This window comes from Centroberyx gerrardi, chromosome 22, assembly GCF_048128805.1.
Source record: "Centroberyx gerrardi isolate f3 chromosome 22, fCenGer3.hap1.cur.20231027, whole genome shotgun sequence".
Taxonomy (NCBI): Eukaryota; Metazoa; Chordata; class Actinopteri; order Beryciformes; family Berycidae; genus Centroberyx; species Centroberyx gerrardi.
In genome coordinates, this window is record NC_136018.1 from 7,788,299 (window position 1) to 7,810,506 (window position 22,208).

General features: G+C 42.9%; 1 protein-coding gene across 1 annotated transcript; it reads right to left on the minus strand.

Annotated features, from left to right (window-relative positions):
• Positions 1–7,933: 7,933 nt before the first annotated feature.
• Positions 7,934–21,095, minus strand: nfx1 (nuclear transcription factor, X-box binding 1). The gene is made up of 23 exons (XM_071921506.2): positions 20,886–21,095; positions 19,174–20,151; positions 18,775–18,936; positions 18,456–18,533; positions 17,855–17,960; positions 17,538–17,609; positions 17,247–17,386; positions 16,509–16,608; positions 16,138–16,355; positions 14,840–14,937; positions 14,699–14,729; positions 14,501–14,583; positions 13,484–13,592; positions 13,076–13,195; positions 12,907–12,986; positions 12,571–12,801; positions 11,812–11,885; positions 11,618–11,719; positions 10,984–11,121; positions 10,837–10,903; positions 8,976–9,121; positions 8,741–8,845; positions 7,934–8,318 (listed from the first exon to the last, which is right to left on the minus strand). Exons 1-23 carry the CDS (start codon positions 20,902–20,904, stop codon positions 8,243–8,245), a joined length of 3,333 nt encoding a protein of 1,110 aa, XP_071777607.2. The 5' UTR covers positions 20,905–21,095; the 3' UTR covers positions 7,934–8,242.
• Positions 21,096–22,208: the final 1,113 nt, after the last annotated feature.

Genomic DNA, 22,208 nt, shown 5'->3' on the forward strand with positions numbered 1-22,208 from the left:
GGGACTGTACAAAAGCAAGCAGACCTGCACCTTTGCTGAGGGGGATTAAGGACAAATACATTTCAGGACAGATTTCTAGGAGCTAGGCATTTGTAATGAAGAGGAACCTGCAGAGAAAAGTCTCATGATAGGTAAAAATAATTGGGTATCTGCTAATGTTTTCTCATCAAAGCAATATGAAATGTACTGCAAGAAAATAGGGTGGGTGAGGCTGCACAAAGCAACAGAAAGAGATTTCTATTCCACAGGTATGTTAAGCACCTAACCTAAGAAGCTGCAGATAAGGAGTTTTAGGGTCAACCTTGGATTTCAGCGGTTGTTTGGGACAAAGCATCTTTATCCAGGCAGCAGTTATGGTTGAGCTCCTTGGCAGGCCCTGAGCCGCTCCCGTTGCCCTGAAAAGGAGGCATTGTGGGAGCAGATGGAAAGACCCAGCAACAGCCTCATAATGAGCCGAGTTTCCCCGCAGCCTCGGGCGGCAACGAGCAACACACCGGAACAACCCCGAAGCGTTACCTGCTTCAGGCCATTTCCTGTTTGCTGTAGCCATGACAACGGGATAGTCTGCCTTCCCTCCAAAGGTAACAGCCAGAGCTCTGAAAGCAAACCTGACTGCAGCGACTTCAAAACTGGAGCAGCAGCTGGCGATCCGAGAGAAATACTCCAGATCTAATGCTCGAAAACTAAGAAATAATCCCTTTTGTAGAGATGGAGTAGGTGAAAACATCGTCTGAGATTGCTTCAGCTGCAGCCAAGTTAGCTGTGTTAGTCAGCCCCAGGTCAGTGACCCCCCCAGCGCATTGCAGTGCAGTGTTGTGCAGTCAGCCTGTACCAGAGTCAGCTCTGACATGAATATACAGTGAAAAACAGTCACTCACGCTGAATAAACCCGACCCGACCAGCATGTAAAATTCCACCGATGAAAACCAACACTGGCGGGATATTCAGAATAATTCTTTCACTGTAAACTCTCTCTGGTTGCACAAAGTCTCCCCTCCCCCTTCCCTCTCCTATTCCTAGTCTGCATCCAAGCTATTAGCCCTGATCTTTCAGCACCACTCTGCCCATGCAGGATGGGAGAGAGAGCAGACAGAACGAGGGCAACATCGGTATGTGCAGGACCGTATCAAGACTATTCAAAAGCCCAGACGTGAAAACCGGAGACGGAGAGGCGGACGAGAGAAGAAGGAGCCCGAAAATCACCCGATTCTGTAACTGCATTGTGAATCCATCGTGTCCCACATGGGACAGGCCGGGGAGGAAGTATGTGCAGTGAAGAGGAAACCAGTGATACAGGCATACATACGGTTCTGTTCCAGATCAGACACTGTGATAAAAAGCCTCATTAACCTCTGCGAAAACCTTTTGTTGTTGTGCACCTATTACAAATAATTGAATGCACAGAATGGGCCCCATTTGCAGCTGAAACGGCACGGAAATTTATTCACAAGTTCCAGCTCTGCCATCAACCTAATACACAAAGACGCCACTGCCGCATGCATTAGGTTATATTGCTGCCGGTTTTGTGAGCCGTTTTAATGTTCAACTGCTCTACTCTGGTCTGTACGCTCTTCATTGATGCCTTGCTCTACAGAGTATGGTGCAGTATTGAGCGCTAACATCTAAATGGGTCAGCCAGCCTCGGTGAACTGTGGAGCTATTATAACCCAGACAGTTTGTCTCCGAGTCAAGCACAGAATCTCATTAGACAACTGTACATTATGATCGGGAATAATGCCTCGCTGCATTGAAAAGCAACCGGCGCTTTTGGTCACTTTGGGGAAGACAACAGTGATTAAAAAAACACATTGCTATAATCTTTTGCTGGGCTGGGCGGGAGCCATGTGTAATTAGGTTACAAGGCACACTACTTTAAACCATAAAAATCTATAATCTCCATGTGGAAATCACATAGGTTTAAAAGGAATGTCTGAGGATGGTCTTTACAGCTTGGAAATGGTATAAAATTCATCTTCAGTATTGAGACAGTATGTCTCATGTGTAAAATACTGCATAGCCTCGCCTCTATACAGTACGCTGTACAGCACAATATGCCATATGTCCTACTACGACCAATCAAACGCTGTACTGCAATATTGCCATATTACAATGGTACAATGGTGATATATAGAAGTCATACTAAACTTTCATGACGTTTAGGAACATCACTAGTTGCAATCAGGTTAAAGTTTTACTGTAGGCTAGTTTGTTTCCTGGGTAACAAACACCCAGTCTGTCTTTCATTCGGCCAGCACATTCCTTACCAGCCAAAAAAGGAAGTGCTCCATTGTCCATTTATCCCTGTAAATAACTCAAAACACAAAGCCAGGGAACATTTAATTGGGTGACCTATTATTTAGCAAAAGATGCCAAAATCTGTCCAGCTCTGGGGCCGCCTAATCAATGTCACGACCGATAGCAAAAACAGTGTGAAAAATAGAGTTTGACAAACTTATGAGAAACTCCAGAGCTGAAACCTTATACTTTGTAAAACACTGATTGACCTTGATGAGCCTTCCAAACCAAATTTCAAACATCGGTGAACAGGGTGAGTGAGTAGTGGGGGTGGGGGGTGGGGGGTGGGGGGGGGGGGGGGAGTGAAGGGGCTTCAGTACGGCTTTCCTTAAAAAGCCAGGTCAAGCATTCACAACACTGTAAAAGGAGCTGATCGTCTATCAGACCTCAGGAGCTGTGACAGCACCTTGCATACTAATGGCACCACTCTCCCTCCTTTATACTGTAGGGAATATCAGTGTCAGCAGCTGAGTGAGGGAAGCCTGCTTTTAAAAAACGGAACTATTTTTACTCTTATTTTTCGTTGAGACTTAAACAAATAAAGTGAAACACAGCTTCAACCTACTATGAAGCGGAATCACATCATGAGACCGACTTCAAGCTGAAAAAAGTATCATGTCTCTGCATCATATGAGCAAGAACACGGTTCAATCAAAAGAGGCCACAGAGTAACTCAAGTACACAAAGTAGTTCCTATAGGCTATAATGCAAAGTGAAACTGAACTGAGAGAGAAAAGGCAGAAGAAGCCACACATTCCTGCACCATTATGCATGGAAATCCAATGTATATGTCCTTTCTGGGTGGGATCACCCAGCAAAAAGGAACGGAATGACTGCTGGGCATATCGGCCTTAATTACAAAGACTAAATCTATGGAAAATCCAACATGCACGCCGCAATTTTCTGCAATAAGGGCTGGTAGGCATTACTCTTTGTTAACTAACTGCATCCAAATGGCTTCCCTAGTGTCTGTTAATATTAAGGCGTACGTTGATAAAGCATTGGACACAAACTGAAGCTGAGTACGATGTGTTTTTTGAAATTTGGATGCAGTCGAGTCACAGAGGCCTGCAAAACTCAACTGTACCGTACATGAAACTACAGCTAGAACAGGACTAAGATCTGAGAAACAATGACAACACATTTAAAGTTATTACACATATATACATATACATTATACAGTGAATACCTCATCAAAAGCCACATGCTGACTGAAACTTCTCAGTAATCTTCAACTCCTTCTTGCCATGCATCCACATAGAAGCAACAATGCAATGGGGTAAGCAAACCTGCATGTGATTTATATTCACTTTTAAACCATGAGGTCAAAAATTTAATTCACACAAAAACTAAGACTATGCATCCACAACTTTTGACCTATTTAAACGCTGTATATAGGGGCCTCACTGAGCTGTAACAGGGTTATGGGTCTCCTCCATGAATAGTGAAACAAATCAGAAGTTGGTTCACTGAAATGATTTTGTTATACAGTTGGAATACAAAAATGAGATTTTCCTTTGGATCAGCAACAGTAAAATTGGCCACAACCATACACCCCAAATTCCTCTGCCGCTGCTCTGTGAACCCGCAGCCTGCCAGCAGATTAACACAGTGAAACTGAAACTTTTCCTGCAAGATTCAAAACACACTTGCAGACTTAACGGCACTAATAGCCCAGACTCCTATACGAGGCACCATTGTGTGTGTGTGTGTGTGTGTGTGCATCCTGGATCAAACGAGAGGGGGGCCGGGAAATGAATTAAAGACATGCGTAAAGCGGGAGAGGATGGTGTCTACTCTCGGCAGGGCTTCGCTGTGCATCCCCTCGTATTACTCCTCAAGTGTCTGTTTCCCACACCAGTCAAGGTTAACAAGCCGCTGGTGTCTGCGTCGGCTGGAAAACGGGGAGGGGTGGAGGTGGAGGTGGAGGGTGAGGTGCTGCAACTACACAGCGCTGTGTGATGATGCAGACGGGCAGAAAGCTACAGTAGCCTACAGTCCCTTAAATATTCCCAACCACATCCCTCCCCTGCTCTTAATGTCAATATTCCCAAATACGCCGTGCACCATGCGACCGTGCGCCGCGGATTAAGCATGAATACACCATGAGGCAATGATTAATCCTGGCATCTTTTTTTAGATACACAATAAATTACAGCCAGACGAGGAGGAAAAAAAAAAACTCCGGTGCGCACTAATCCGGCTGGCAGCGCGCCTACAGGATAAAGAAAATATATAAAGAATAGTTTTAATGGTGGATGCGGATGCGTTTACTGAGCAGCGGAGAGCCAGCGAGCCCCCCTCAACTGATGTTAAAATAAAACAACGTGCAACACCACAAGGTAGCATAACCCATCCATACCTTTCTCTCCATCACTATGCGCTTTTAGGCTAACGTTACTCAACAACAGCAACTGTAGGATGTGTCTCTGTGGAGCTGTCCGGTCCGGCGCGGCGCTTCCTCACTCCTCAACTTCCTCGCGGCTTTCAGACAGCGGCGTCTCCCTATCACTTCCCCATTACTGGACAAGCTAGGCGACTTATTAGCGCTGGCCTGTGGGACGCCGAGCCGGGGATGGAGCCAGAGCCAGGATTGGTGAAGCCTTGTTCGGAAGGGGAGAAGAGGCGCAGGCGCGGTCTCTGCTGGAGAGTCGATATAATGAAAAATTACCACTGGCAGGGAGTGTCATCAAATTATCCTCCCGAGCTTGTTTGTAGGCTGCTGCCCGCTGGAATAATTCACAAAGGAGGGGAAAATGTTTGACTACAGGTTAGCCCGTGCCTGGTTAACACTGGGGATATACGAGGTGCGCAGGAACAAAGGGAATAATGACATTTTTTTTTTTTTAGGACTGTTGTGGCCTCGGTGATGCTCCATCTGAAACCTGTTCACTACGACAGAGGAAAAGCACCGCGAGCTCCCTAACCACCACAAGAACTATAGCAATCCTATAAGAAATTTGAGAAGGATGCTGTGTAAAGATCACAGCAAAACTACAAGTCCCTCCAGTAACGTTATAGGAATATAGGAGATAAAATAAATACCATAAAGTGTAATAAAGCCCCTGTAAACTCACTGTTGGCGCATTTTGAGTATATGAATATTATTTGTTAGGTTCCTTCCTTATAAACTGGAGGCATTGTGAAAAAACAGAGAGAGAATTTAATTTTACTTCCTTCCACAGCATGCAAAATTATATCCCTCCACCACAACCGCGTTACAATAAGATGAAATTTATTTATACTGTACTGCATGAAGGGTTTCATGCAGTAGCTTGGAAAGCTATTTTTGCTCGGCTCTGGAGCTTGGATATGAATACGTCTTCTTGAATAATGAATACATTTCTGCGCACCTGGAAACCATTCTGAACACATATTGCACATTAAAATTGAATCTGAGTCAAGTGTCAGTGCAGGAAAGTCCTGAGGTCTGTTTCATGTCAGCAGAGCCGTGACTCAAGTCCGAGTCAGCAGCTTGAGTCCTAAACTCTGCAGGACTAGAGCCGAGCAGGGAACTGTTGGCAAGCATCCACCCTGCTGAAGTGCCCTTGAGCAAAACCTTTAATCCCTCTCAGCTGCAGGGCTGCTGCTCTGTAGCTGACTGTGACCTTTGACCTCTCTATGGAAGTAGGGCAAGAGAAAAGAGTACTTACTTAAATACTTACGAAGAGTACTAAATGAAAAATGTTTTTTTTTTTTTCACGTTTTTAGACACCTATTTGACAATTTATGCCAAAAAAAGAAGACAAAAAATGTGTTTTCTTGTATTTTTACATCAAAATCTCATTCGTTTTACTTCCTGGAAAAGAGAAAATCTTTAGTAGTGATGTCATCGTGTACCAGGATGTGTGAACAAAAACTCAACCAATAAAATCATCACAGATTTTTTGAACAATCAACCCCCTTCGCTACTCTCTCCCCAACTGATATCCCATTGGTTTACACTTTTGAATGATCCATCTGTGTTTTGTCCCGCCCCAAAATATCCTCTTTCAACAGGAAATGCACCATATTAAGGAAGCAAGACGCATTCAAAATGCCGTTTCATTGCGACTTTAAGGCCTTTAAGGGTTTGCCTCTCAGGACTAAGGTGTGATTTGGAGAGAGTTCAGGAAGTACAGGAGGGCATGTGGCTCATAGTCCGGTTCTTTCCACGGTGCATCAACAACCCACTTCTCCCCACCCGCTAACTCCCATCAGCAGAGGTTTACTAGTGAAGCCTTGGCTCTCAGTAGCAGTAGCAGGAACAAAAGAAATCCCATAGCTGAAAATTTATTGAAATTTTTTGGCATCATAAACCAATTTTAAAAAGCTGGGATTCCCATGAGGTCAAGCTGGAGACAAATCTACTGGTGTAGCCCTTTAGCGAGGCTTCTCTTTCCAGATGAGTGATTACGCTTCACACTTTTAGGATGCTAAAGCTGACCGTACATTCACATCAACAACTGTATTGTCTCAATGAGGAACAATTCAGTGTTTTTTTTTAAAATTTAATTTACTACAATAAGGTTGTAGACACCAACCCTCCAGAGCCAGTCTTTAACCCTTGGCCACCAAGAACCTTTGCAGGAATTGATGCACTTATAGCTTAATGCATGGCGAACACTTGACTTTAACACTTATTCAATTCCCCCACCCAGATATGCCCAGTGTGGCCAGGTATTTGAACCACCACCATTTGCACTAAAAATGAGGCCACAGTGAACCCAGAGGCGCTTGTTAGAGATCATTCCTGAGAATTCAAATCTAAAGTGTGTTTGTTTCCCCCCCCCCCCACACACACACACACACGACTTAGTTAGGAGTTAAGAGTTGTATTTAGCTTTTTCTCTGTTGTTCCAAGAATTAAAAAGCTAAAAGTTTAAGGCTTAAAAGGTCAAAACACAACAGCAATATTTAGCTTGACTGGAAATCTGTCATGCTTTCATTGGCTGCCTTCTGTCTTAATACCTGCCAGAACGTGAACTTCCATACCATCACATTCACCTTTAAACTTGTCAACACTTGCCTAAACTAGCTGCGGATTGCACTTAGCTCTAAATTACATGGGTGCAGTATGTACATGGCTGGTTAAATGATTATAAGTAAATGGCCTGAGTTATCAAACCTGCTTCAGTCACTAAACTCCTGCTAGAGCTGCAAGATAGACATGGATGACTTCACTGGTCATTTGTCCATGCCAATCAAGGAAAAGTAGCAAGGAGAAATGAACGGGAAATAAACGCTTGAGGCATCGATGACCAATTCCTTCGTAGATTTCGATTAGAATTTGGAGAAACTGCTTAAATGGCCTATGCCAATCTCCCTCGACAGTATAGCAGGACCATGATGATTCAAGGCTAACTTCAACTACTTCCACTTTTTTGCTTGTACTCATTTAACCAACATATTATCCCTACTGGATATATGCATATCCATACCAGAGTAAATTTGAACCATGTGCAGTTCATGCTGACACAAATGCAGAAACGCTGAGGAAAACTATGAGAGGCACAGACTTTCTGAAGTTATAAATTAGTATAAATTACTACTTACTACCAAATATCTTTGTATTCATGAAATGGGAGCGCCACATACATAAGTAGTGCAGTTTTTTAAACTACTTATATGAGATGACTGGGGATACCCTCAAATTAAACCAGTCTGCATTTTGACCATCTTTTCCCATAAAGGGGAATAAGAGTTTGTGTTGTTAAAAAATGTGTTGTGGTCCAAATACTTCTGAAGCTCACTTTATGTCTCTGTTCACAGGAGGTAATAACATTTTAGGAATATTTTTTCAAACATGACAATTTTATTTGATTACAAAGCCAAAAGAATATTGTCATTATTATTTGTCTGCAGAAACCAAGGAAAGCAAGGAAATCAAGTGTTTCAGATTTTCTAGCAGATGAAGACAATTAATGTTTTTAAACCGATCCTGAGGTTTCCTCTTTTGGGGCTCGTGTCAGTCCTGGACGTCGAAATAATCTATCACAGGTTCTTCTTTAACCATCTTCGACCAGGTACTTCCAGTCACAGCCCTGGTAGGAGAATCAAGAACAAAATGATCCATAACCAACACCGAAAACAAAATCTGGAAACTAAGGTAGGTAGAACGTAAATGAATAAAAATGCAAAGACAATTTGCTGCGTATGACAAAAACGATACATTATCAATTCATGCATTTAGCTGATGCTCTTATCCTGAGAAACTTACAATGGGTGAGCAAGTAGGGGTTCAGTTTGATGCTTAAGGGCACAGATGGGACACATGGCTGTTGCAGGGATCGAACCTGTGACCTTCCAGTTACAGAACGGCCTGTTTAACCATTCATTCCTGCTAAACCCTCCCAACCATCCCCAACGAGTCCATCCCACCCAGAAAAGGACCTCAAACAGCTTCACTGACTCATTATTCAGAGGATGCTGATGTAAACTGGTGCGTTAAGAGACGATGACTTACTTGCTGCTGTGCTGTTTGATATGAGCGATGGGGGGAGGGGCTCTTGCAGTCGTCTCTCTCTCTATCAGCGATGTCAGCGTCGAGTTCGGACAGGCCGACTTCCCCCTGGGCATGAGCAAGATAACACAGCGCGTCCCCAAAGCCGCAATCAATACTTTCATTTGTTTGCGATTCAGATAAATCTATTCAGTCTGTAAGGATTAGGAAACAGGTTTAGTAGAGGAAAAAGTGTTACTTGTGGGCTGTGATGACCACATTGCGTTTGGGCTCGCTGTCGTAGCTCACGCTTTCCACGCCGTACGTCTCGGCGAGCTCGTGGACGATCTTGCGGTGCTCTCTGTTCATGGGCGGGAAACAGTGGCTCCTCTTCGGCTGCTTTCCCTGTACACATTGGGGTTCGTGTGACTATTAGGGATTCATACGAAGGCACATTTCGGGGTTTCCCTGACCCGCTTCTGCCCATCCTCTTGTGACAACTGCATGCTGCGTAAAATTACTGTATATATTGCATACATCTCTGTGATTCATACATCTCTGTGATCTATTGGCTTCGTTATCTAGCTAGTGCAGCTACTAGCCCATGGAGTGGCATATTTTTTATTCTTCTCAATTCTATTCTACTCTATCTAAAATTGATTCTCTGATCTGTTAGCAGTGCGAAATGGCCTACAGCTGAGATATCTAGACCTACTTGTAATGCAGCACACTCTTCTGTCTCCTTCCACCAGATACACATATACTGGGCACAATTTTGAACAAACTACAGTCATGATAACATTTTGGATAACTTAGGTTGACTTTTTTTTTTAATAATCAATGCAACATACTCAATTTGGGTTTAGACTAATTGGTATACTTAATAAGCAAGGCAGCACATCTTTGACCTGTCTTTTCTTCACAGTAATGCAGGGGGAAGTTGGGAAAACAATTGGAAAAATGTAGCAGAAAAGGAACTTTTAAAGGTATATGTTATTGGGAAAGTGCAAGTCCATACCAGAAAGGCAAAGGGACAAAGTGAAGTGAGATAGAGCAGCACAGTACGCAGAGAACTAAAGATGTGAGAGAATGTGATGAGACATTTCAGAGGCCTACTGTATCTTATACAGATCTTTAATGGCAGAGATGCTTTCCCCTTGTTATTATTCATTGTTCCAAAAGAATTTCAGCTGGTGACAAACAACCATTACCATTCCAAGAACACAACTGACAAAGAAACCAAAGCAGCACTAACAGAGACCTTGACAGTCTCACTCCCTGATAGCCTTAATGCATCGAACAAAACTGAAAAAAAGAATATGAATGCTATTTTCCTAACTGCTGCATGAAGTACCTACTAATTTAGTCTGGCATAGAAACGGTTATTATAGAGGCTTTGCAGTCGTGTCAGAAATCTACTAGCAACCACAGCTGGTTCCATCTTGGAGGTCCACTGGAGAATTGACCGTGCTCAGAAATGGCTAAATATAAAACAACTGGGCCAGAAAACAATCTGACAAAGATACAAGATGTGGGTGTAGATTCATACAGTAACGTTATAGGTATAAATGAGTCTGGTATGGTAAGTTTTTCAAATTTAAGTGACTGTGACATAGTGAAGTATCTTGTCTTTAGTTGTAGCTCTTACTTCAGAGCTCTAATTGTATCTTGAGAAGAATCAGCTCATTTAATCTGTACAAACAGTTGGTTTTTCTCTGTTAGCTAGCTAACTAGCCACTACTAGGTACTAGTGATGTAACGTTAGCTAGTGTGCAAATCAGATATGCTAACAAGACAGTGATAGTTAGCTGAGCAGATTCTGTGGCTACCTACTGGCTAACTAACAAGCTGACATTATCTAAACACACAATCAGATGTTTCAGTGATGAAACGATCAGTCCCCAGCCAAAAACAGCATGGAAATGAATAATGTCTATTCAATATTGTTAAGACGGCAACCTTGTACGTTTAGATAAAGCTGTTCCTAGTCCTTGTTGCCAAAGAGCTGTGGGCCCAACATGACCACCAGAGGGAGCATTACGTCACATGAAACCCCCTCCATCCCCACCATCATGGACCAGAATACTGTCACAAAGGAATCAGTCATTTTATCATCTTACCTTATTAGCAAGCTCAACAAGATTCTTGATCTCCTCTTCTACTTCTGTGACAAATTTCAGGTCTTTTCTGAAAAAGAAAAAAAAAATGGATGGAAAGGCGTAGGGGGAGTTTTTAATCTTGCCAACAGAGGTGTAAAAAAAACAAACCTGGCATCCTCTTTGAGGCTGTCGCTGTATACGGAGGTGGAGCGGATGTTGAATGGATCTGCAGTGGAGTCAATCTGCAAAGCCTCCGCCAAGCGCCTGTTCCTCTCCAGTGTAGCGCACTCCTGGTCACACTCAAGCCTGAGAAAACAAACCAGACCATTTGGCCAAAAAAGAATTTACATTAAGTTTTTAGGATGGATGCCATTTAAACTTCAATAGTTTACAATTTGGGGTTGTAAAATATTACTTATAAAACGGATAGTTCTGGTCCTCAGTTCTAATTGGCTGAGTCACATTCAAAGTCGTAAAATACCTGTTAACCTCATGATTAATTTAAATATTAATGCACAAACAGAAGGTCACCATTCATAGCATACAAGAAATATATTGCTTGGCAGAAGAATATTTAATTAGCATTATTTAATTATTGATTTAAAAAAGTTTTGAGCATTTCCATTTTTTGCGTCAGGCCTCAAAACAGTCTTAACTGTACTAAAATCACAGAAAAGCTTGGCTTCTCATAGTTTATTGCTTAAATAATTTTGTGCACGCACCAAAATCACTTTCAGACAACATTTATAATTTAGCAGTCTTGGCCCTAAGCCTTCAGCATCGATTTCCTCCATTTCTCTACCTGGTCTGCTTCAGCTCCTTCTTCGTGATGAGCTGGCCGATGTCCACAGAGTCGCCGAGCTGCATGTCAGACAGTTTGCTGGCCATGGCAATGGCTGCATACCTACGGTACAGAAATGAAGGGATTTTTAACTACGTCATATTCTCAATTCACATAACTAAAACACACACACACACATACAGAGTTGAACTGACCTCTGATATGAATTGGCCGCCTCTGTGCACACCACTGTTTCTTTTCTTCGACCGCAATCACACTGTAGTGCCACCTGTAAGAGGTAAACAAATTAGACCCCTGCCTGGTAAGAACGGCTTGTCAGCATGACGGCTCTTTTGCGAATTTGCAGCAAAGCACTTGTGAGATCCAAGTGACCCCCCCCCCCCCCCCCCCCCCCCCCCCCCAAAAAAAAGAACCAAAATCAGCAGCTGCACTGCGAACCCTAATATTTGGCTTTTCTGAAAGTTTGATAGTAGTAGTGAGGAATTCTTTTGAAGTTACTCATTACTCGCCGAGTTCTTGGACGATTGCCACTGGCATTCAGGCATTGTTTCATCAATGATACATATTTTACACATTTATAAATGAGATATGGTGTGGCTATACAATTTTACAGCAGATTTCATCAACTGCTGGCAGTCTCCGTGTAGCAGGGAGGGACAGAAGTTGAATCATAAGGAGTCACCACACAATTGTAGCCTTAAATGTATTCATTAAATTAATTATAACTTAAAAAGAAATCTATATTCTGACAAGCATGTTTCCATCTGAGTTAACTCATTACACTGATGAAGACATGTTTGTTGAAACATTTTCAGCTATGAGTGTGCACCAACTCCTTATGCCTCCGTGTAACAAAGACCGTTTTCAGTGACTTTACACTTTGTAACCCATTTTTCTAAATCAGTGCTCCAGCCACTGGAAGTACAGCTGTTCTCTGCGGCAGTGCGCTGTACCTTGGCAGTGCAGGAGGTGCGTGGGCAGCTGCTGCCTTTATGGCAGGGAGCAGAACATGGGTGGCCGCAGTCTGGACGAGGCAGGGCGCACGGCTGGTGGCAGCCGCCTTCTGCCAGGCACTCGGCCCGGTGGCAGATACGCCTGCAGTGGTGCATTTCACACGGCAGCACCTTGTTACAAGTGAGGCCGCATGAGATGTCTTGCAGATGACACGGGATGTTGCTGCGTTGCTGCGGGTCGAAGGAGACAGTCTCACTCACAGGATCAAAACAGAAAATATAAAATTATGAATGCTGTGAAGGCTCAGTTGAGCTTACTAGACCTCATGAAGTTACCTCGTGCTTCCCCATGCACCACTTCTGAGTGAGGTACGTGCAAGGTGGACACTTCTCTTCGCTGTGGCAGTTGTGAAACACTGAATATATTTAAAACAGACAGACGTTAAGAGAACATTCTCAAAAATAGTGTTAAATAGCAGTGTGAGCAGTCAACATTTTGCTTTACCTGGGTGGTCACACTCGTGCCTTCTAGTGCACAGGTTCTTGCACTCCGGAGGCTTGGTGCCACAGGCGATGGGCGGGTACAAGACACTTAGCCCACAGTGACACGTCAGCTCATCAAAACCTACACACAGAAGGCACAGTGACACACACAGGATTTGAGCAGTGTGGCGGGCAAAGTCATGAGATTAAAGCCAAGCACAATACCACAAGGGGAAAAGAACTAAACAAAGATGATGTAAAAGCCTCAAATTAGTTTTTTGAAGAACCAAATAACTATGTGGTACTTTTTTTTTTTTATACTTTATTGTCAAAAAATGTCTTTTTCTTTTCTTTTTCTTATGTGGTACTTTTGAGACTTGGCTCAGAAACACAGCACAGTCGGACCGGGGCGGACGACTGCGGGACTCACTGGATTGCCAGCAGGGTTCACAGTTTCCACGGTGACAGGGCTCCTGGCAGCGGTGGAGGCCACAGTTGAGCTTGTAGCCACAGATCAGGGGGCATTTGTGCTCCAAGCTCTGAACGGACACAGATATAACAGTGTGATAGCAGCTCCATATAGCCTAACATTGTCCCAGTAACCAAAATTTCAATACTAGTTTGATACAATTGTGAGAGATTGAATCAAATATTTAATTTCATTAATGTTCGATACTTTCAGCAAATGTTTTCTGCAAGCTGAAATCCATTTCAGTGTCGACTGCAGAGGGTGTGTACGTTTGGACGACATGCAGATTGAAATAGTTAAAAGAAGAAGAAGGAGGATTGGAATAGGCAGACCGCAGTCTGGCTCTTGTCAGTGGATTTCAGCAGTCGGTGCAAAATTAAACAAAACAGCTGAAAACATGGCAACAGCGTCAAATAGTCCACCACGTCTTGAATTGAATCGCCGTCCACCTAAACTGACTGGTAAAACAAAGGAACAAAATATGGATCTATTTCGCTTACAGAGCCGAGAAAGACAGACTCCAAACTGAAATCAAAACCTCTGCGCAAAAAATTGCTTCAACGCTGTCCAGGTTCAATGTGGCAACATAACTTATCAATGCATCTCATAGATTTTTAGAAGACATCACTGCACAGCTATATTCAAGTTCTTGATATTATTTTATTTCTTTTCGTTGCAGAGTTGAATATTTATAAAGTTATTTAAGTTACTGATATTCGTGTTGAATTCATAGTGCTTTCCATGGTGCTTTTGGAGTTTTTTTGCAGCGGTATCATAATAGTATCAAATTTTTAGATATTAAACTTGGTATTAGTATCAATGTCAAAACTCTGGTATTGTGACAACAGTATGGCCTCAGCTCTTTCATCATTTAGATTCACTTTTAACTCCAACTTGTGTGATGTCAATTTACTAAACAGTACCTGACAGTGTAAACTACACATGTGCAACACGGACACAGGCTCACTCAACACTCACCACACAACACAGCTCGCCACACTTGTGTCGGCCACAGGAGCGTTTCTTGTTGCATCGCCTCTCACAAGTGAAGACAAGCTGATCTAGAATTGAAAAGAGTCGGGACAGAAATACCAGAGGAGGAGCCAGGTAGGCGGTGAGTGACATGGATATCATTTCATATTTGTTTAATCTCAACTGAATGTAGTTAAATCTCACCTTCATTATGGATTGTTGCACATGGGACCTCCTGAAAAAATAAGGAAGGTGTCTTTCAGTTCTTTGGTGTAACAAATAAACCACACAACTGACTGAGGCACTCGTACATGAAACACGTGTTCTACTGGCATTTCTCCCCACCTTGGTCTTGAAGCCGCATCTACATCTGATAGTGGAGGTAAGGGAGCAGGGCCCGCAACTTCCTTCATGGCACAGCTTCTCACACATATGAATGATGTCTGAAATAACATAAGTCAACATTTGTTAACTCCTGACAAACTGCAAGAACAATGCAGTATCCCCAAGACAATGTATATCCTGTTTACATTTACAATAGAGCACACAATACTTGAAACCAATAGCAGAAGTTGAGATCAGCTCATTTCAAAGTTTCTTTGTTTCAGGATTAGCAACACAGCCTGAGGTTAGATGGTTGAGGAAATGACAATGAGACACTATGGAAGGGAGATTTCTTAAGAAGTGGATCAGCTTTTGTAACATTTTAAGACACATATAAGTCTCAATTTTTAAATGCTCATACAACTAGTCATATGAAAACCTGCCATCCAGTAGTAATGCCAAACAGCTGTCAGTGAAACTAAATCCATCAGTTTATCTTCAAACACTGACATTTACAGTATTCATTTCCCCATATTGCTGAACTGTACTGATTCACATTTATTGCCTAGTTCCATGATAATGTAACACAAACGCATCGAAATACACAGTAGTGAAATAATAAACCTGTGTCAGTGAAAAAGCAGAACCTTATGATGCCGAGGGCTATGGGCAAATATAAAAAAACATAAGGCTCTACCAGACATGATTGAAAAGCATGAAGGCTTTAAATTAGGTCAGATAATGCCTGGGCTGACATGACATTTGAAGGTTTCTCCTGAAATTATCCATGCCCTTCTCTATCATTTTAAATGTTGAATGGTTTACATTTAGGCTACTATTGTCAGTGAGCCTAATTTGAAGTCTATCAAATCTCCTGGGGCAATTTTAATTTGTGGAAACAATTAGGTGTGACACGCTCTATTCAAAACTGTTGTTTTATTAGAGTTCTACAGCCTTGGGTCTCTTCATGACTGAAATTCAACGTTTTTAATTACAGATTTGAATAGAGATAGTGTTGCAGTCGCATCCAACTGTTTCCATGGATTGCCCTTTTAACATTTTTTTTTTCTTTACTTGTTTGAGCACAAACTTTCTCCTTGAAATTTTCATGCCGCATGTATTTTTGAAGCCTAACTTTCATTTTCATATCTTTTATTTAAACAAATACTGAAGCACTGAACAGAAATTATTTAAGTGTTAGTAGGTTGCCCAGGCTCTCGTGTCAGAGACTAAGTATGTCTATGTCTTTTTAATCGAACACAAAATTATTCATGCACTTATTCATGCACTAATTAAGACACACTGTTGGTCTTCCTCACCGCTGGAGCCGCAGGCCAGGGGCTTGCTGCACGTCTTTCCACAGGAGGGGATGGGGTCCGAGCAGCTTTGTCGCTCTGCGTAGCCCAGCTCCAGGAGCTTGGCCAGCGGGGTCTGCCCACAGGGACAGGCCTTCACCAGGCTGGGGGAGAGCGGGCACGGCTGGCACGGCCCGCGGTGGCACACCTGCTGGCACCGGTGGGCTTCACAGTCCAGCATCCTGAACGCAGAACAGTCAACAAAACACACAGTCTCAGTCTATGATGGGAACTGTCTAACTGAAATAAGAGCTTTATTGTTGTTGGATGAAAGGCATCATTATCCACTGCCAATAACAATCGGCTGTTCTCTAGAGCCGCAAGGTCAGACTTACTTCCCACATGGTTTCTGACAGGAGAAATGTCCAGAACCGTCAAACCCTTCTTTATCTGTGCCACACAGAACGTCACGGGAGGTAACGCCACAGTAACAAACTACATAAACAAAAACAGAAAATAAAATGCACTTAAATTAATTAATGTTAGAATTTTGTTAGGCTTTTTGTTACTATAACTGACAAAAGCCAAGGCCAAAAGACCACTGCAGGACAATTTCATCGGTAACACTTTATTTGGTTAGTCCAATGTTGATACTCAACTAATTAGCACATGACAAAAGATAGATGTACAACAAAGTGCATTTCCACAGACTATGCAACTCAAACCTTAGCCTAACCCTGACCCCATTTTTAAACCAAACCCAACCCTAACCTGACCCAATTTCTAACATTAACCCCAACCCTAAGATTAACCCTAGCCCAGACTTGTTTTTGGGGCATTTTCGCCTTTACTGGACAGTTCAAAGTAGAGATAGACAGGAGAGGTTGGGAGAGAGAGGGATGATACGCAACAAATGTCCTGGGCCGGATTCGAACCCAGGATGTCACATTTACATGGTACATGCTTTAGGCCACTGAGGCAACAGGACGCCTGAATCTCTGTAGACTTTTTAGTGACACATTAAAGTCCCCTTGATAGTAAGTTATGAATCAACACTGGAATATCCAAATAAAGTGTGACCGTTTCATCAATCAGAATATTATATGGCACGGTCAGAGCAAAGTGAGACTCACCCTGCTGAACCTGTAGCTGGCAGGGCTGACACGCCCCGCTGTGGCACACCTGGGCACAGGTGTGTTCGTCACAGTTGAGCGCCGCACCGCACACCTTGTCACACTGAAGGACTGCAGCCTGGCCGCAGCGCATTGGCTGACTGCAAAGAGGAGGACCCATCAGTGCTAAGGTGTCATGTAATACGGAGATATCTGAGAAACCGAACCCTATGGTTGCAGCTGTATAGTGACCAAAGAAATACACATAAATTACACAGAATATTTAGAGATTCAGAAATGAATTCAGAGTACCTGGTCCTCCCACAGATGCAGGCTTTCGTTATAAAGGCAGGGCACTGAGGACACGGTCCAGGGTGACACAAGCTGAAGGGAGACACAGACGGGATGCGTTCAAGAAAATCACTCTTCTCCTTTAGAACCATTTTTATTGATTTAATTCATTCACTTTGAAGAATCCAGAGTTTGTGACAGCTCAAGATTGTGCACAAAGTATTCATCAACTTCGGAACACTTCTCTCCCCATGTTATGTCCCGCCCCCTGACTAAAAATACGTCAAATAATGGAAGAAAGACGCCATCGAATTTCCTTGTGACTTTTAGAGACTCACATGTTACATGGGTGGTTGCAGTCCGCTCCGCTCCTCTTCTTCCCACACATGTCACCGCAGCTGTGGGGGATCTCACTGCGCTGCCACTCCGGGTTCGTCACTTTCCCTGTCAATCAAACACGGAATACAATGTGAGAGATCGATAACTCCTTGTTTCACTCACTTTCAATGACGGGCTTGACAGGGGTGGAATCTTAAAAAGCGGGCAGGGGGGAATAAATAATCACTGGAATAAATAATACATGATAACAAAAAGTGGAAAACAGAAAAAGCTCTTCAGTGGGAATTTGTATTAAAAAAGAAGGCGCTTTTCAGTAAGGGAATAGCAAAATTATACCAAAAAGAACGGCAACTCTTCTTCTACGGCAACTTCGGCAGTATGCCTTCATCAGGGAGGCATATTGCCAAAGTTGCCTTCAGTTGCAATTCAGTATGAATTAGCCATGCAATAAAGGCTTTTTAACTTTTTCAAGAGTTGCCTTGGTCCTTTCCTTCTTTTTTTTATAATACAGGATTACATTTTGATTTGATCTATTCTGACAAAGAGCTGAACACTGGTTAAAAGATGTCTTATACATGAATAAAACAGATAGTCACTCACCACAGAAGCAGGTATAGGAGGTCGGGTGTTTGAGTGCAACATTCTGGCAGGCTGGGCAGCGCCAACCTTCAGTTGAATCTGAAGAATAGTTTTATTTCAGTACAATTATGAATCTCCACATAAGCTTCACATAAAACGAACAGCAGACATTCCAGCTGGCCTCAGTATTTACAAACTGCAATACAATACAATGCTCTGTTGATGCAGCAGGAAATTCAATGCATGCTAGCTGTTTTGTTTTTTTGTTTACGGGGCCACAGCCACCCTCTTTTGTACAGCGAATGTGGCAGGTTTTGTCTGTTTGTTTTGAGGCTCGTACCGTCTGCCTGCGAGGCCGGGGATCTGGCCCACTTCTTGATGCAGTTCAGATGGAAGACGTGGAAGCAACTCTGGCAGCTCCACACCGGAGCCATGAGCCGGATAATGTCACAACACACCATGCACTCATACTTCTCCTCAGACAACTGTTCGATCAGACAGCCTGCAGAGGGAAGAGGTCAGAGGTTCAAATACAAATGCAAATACAGACAGGGAGGGGCACCAGTCAAATGTTGGTAAATTTCTATTGTAATGGTAGGTTTGTCACAAAGTCCCGTCCTATTCTAAAAACATAGCTGGCTGGTAAAATAGTGAAAGTAGTTAGTGAATTTTGGAAATTATCAGAAACTGGAACAAAAGAGTCATTTCTGGCCATGAAAACAGACAGGAGCAATCTTACCTGTCTGTGTCTCCTTGCTCTTTGGCACCCTGTCCCAGTTCCTCTGTCCAGGCTTGTGGTCTTGGTGGTGCGTTCTCCTCTGCCCTCTGTCCTGTAGCGGTGTCCGTCGTCCCTGGCCTCTTCCAGCCTTCCAGGTGGCTTCGTCCCTGGCAGGATCCTGAGATGATCTGCCGTGGCCAGAGCCATCTTGGCCCCTGGCTCCTCTCTCTGAGCCCGTTTCTTCTTGAGATGGTGGTTTGGGTGGCTTGATCGGTCCCTGGCGTCGCTTTGCCTCAGTGTATTTCTTTTGAGGGTCGTCATGGTGGGAGTTTGCGTCTGGACCTCTCCTGCTCTTCTGACTTCTTTCCCTGGTTTCTGAAGGAAAGTTTTCTGCTTTGGTGTCAGTAGACCTTCTGCCTTCTGCTGCAGCCTGAGTCCCTTTTACGTCCTTGTCATCTTGTTCTCCTCTCCTTGACTCCTGGCTGAACTTCCTGGGTTTTTTAGGTCGAGTGTCCTGGTCTTCACTGGTATGTCCCAAATCCCTGTTCATTTCCTCCCTTCGCCAGCTAGGCCCATCAATGTCAGACCCCTCCATAGTAGATGTTCCTGACTGGTAGAAACCTCTATTGTTGCCACTGCGTGGGCCATGATCACCTCCAGGTCTTTGCCACCACGGGTCTGAGCCACCAAAACTTCCATTTAAACCTCTATTCCCTCCTCCATTTGGCCCTCCTCTTCCTCCTCCTCTGCCTCCACCTCTTCCTCGTCCTCTTCCACCATCCTCTTGCCGGTAGGGAGGATGGTAATGCATTGCATAAGTTGAATTGTCATGGACAAAGGGGGGCTTAAACCCCTGATGAAAATGTCCATATTGCTGAGAAGGGTCATAAGTGTTACTACTCAAGTTTCTGTCATCTTTCTGTTTGGACCGACCCCTCCTGGATCTGTGTTGATTACGCTTCTGATGTGATGTCCCATCTGGATTGAGCTCAGGTGGGTCTGAAGGACAAGTGGGTAGACAGTGACAGTGTTAAGACACCTGAAGCTGTGCAAAAATCACGACCAAATACAACCACACCAGATATGTTTGATAGTGAGAATGATAACTAAATAACCGAGTCTCTGAAATTAAAACAATGGCTTGTTAACATTAGCAGTTGTCATGGTTTGCTCGGTAAAAGGATCGAGTATGAAAGTAGTTAAAGTTTGCCAACAAGCTAAACTATAAACCACCGAAGTAAATGATTGTTTATATGGTTCATACGTTAAAAATTAACCTAACTAGCTAGCTAACGGTAATGGCGTCATCATGAGTCACATTGAACATACTACCAGCTGTAAAGCCACATGCTTGTTAGCTACTAACGTTACTGTAGCTAAATGTAGTGTTGGCTGTCAAAGTTCACTGTCACATGTTGTCACATCACGTAACGACACCCTGATCACACGGATTCGTTAGGCTAGCGACCGTTAGCAAGCAAAATCTGAGACATAACGCTATAAAATCAGCTGACAAGTAAGCTTGCTAATGTTAGCTAAAAGTTGATGTCGTTAGCTACCGTTAGCTAGCTAACAACTACCACATAAACAGACACAATCACATATAATGTTGGCAAGCAAGCTGTAACGAGGCAATCTAGCGTTATAAGCCATGGCACGCCGTGGTAATTTTGATGGTAGGAACTTGTTTTGCCTCAGTTGCCCCTGGCCTAGATGGTTAGATAGCAAGTTACCTGAGGAGCCCTCTGCCATTCAGTCACAACTGTGGTTGTTGCTCTTCCACGCCACAAGTTTGAGGACAACAGGCTGTTTTGCGAGGAAAGACAAGCGTAACTAATTATTTTGTGACAAAATCTACTTTTTAAACTATAAGCCACTTCTTAAAACTAACAAACTCCCCCAAAGCAGCAACTGTCAACTGTATTAAACCCACCTCTCCAATCTGTGCTAAAGATCCCGGAATCTAGCACCACCAGCGTCAAGCCAGCCACAACAAAGGATGGGAATTCCTGTTAAGATTTTCAAAATAAAATCCTTAGTAGTGAATATGCGATGCTATTTTTCGAGCAGAACAAAGTCCAACGTGAAAATAAAGAATATATTTGAGCGGGAAACGATGGTAAAGTAACAATTGTTGTTGTTTTTTTCCAGAATGTCTTTTAACAACATATATTCATAACCATGTAGCCTTACAGTTTCACACACCCGCTTGGGACGAATCACCTTCCGGTTGGTCCTAACAGGTTCACTCTGCTGTATTGATCATTGTATATCAATAAATATGTCAGGAAACGAGATCATACATGCAAAAGACTAATTCAGTTTCACAGTGATTACATAGCACGCAAGTTCAAAAGTTCCCAAATGTTTTCATTTCAAATAAAATTATGATAAGATTTTTTTCCTGAGGGAGCCCCATCTGAGAAGATTCATGGTTTTGGATATGGTTTGGTTAATAGTGAAATAAAACTATTAACAGTGAAATTAAATTACTCATCATTTGCTGTGGACTTCCTGTAACCCCTCAAGGATCCCTGGGAAACGAGTTGACAATCTTGGATATAAAGTAGAAAAAACATACCAGACATTGGCCGCAAGGTGGCGCTATATGCTTTGGTTTGAGCACAGAGAATACAGACTGAGAAAAGCCCCTGATGTGTATTGTTTGGGTGTTTAAATACATATTATCAAACTTCTGTTCATTTTAGATGAATTTTACATCCATTCCACCAAACGTAACGTACTTAGGTCCTTGTTAATCTAATATGTGGAGACTCTAAAGCAGTGTACAAACTCTAAAGTCAGTGAAACCAAATTATTATAATGTGATGATATTTCATTCTGTATTTCTTGCTTATTACCAACGTTATATCCTCATGCAATATAGCCTCTATCCTGGTGTTTGTGTGTATTTTTGCATTTTATTCCATCATAAAATACCTAAAAAGAAAGAAAAACAAAAGAAAATGCTATCAATTGTATGTTTGCATTGTTAAAGGGGGTAGTCAGGGGTTGTGGGCTGCAGTTTGGGTATCAGTGGCTCTAACTAATATGGA

Excerpts from the sequence above, each read along its gene's own strand:
- nfx1 (XM_071921506.2), bottom strand. Across the intron at positions 17,610-17,854 it reads TGCAACCACCCATGTAACAT|CTTGTGTCACCCTGGACCGT; the intron begins GTGAGTCTCTAA and ends GTCTCCCTTCAG. Across the intron at positions 16,609-17,246 it reads CCAGCTACAGGTTCAGCAGG|TTTGTTACTGTGGCGTTACC; the intron begins GTGAGTCTCACT and ends TTGTTTATGTAG.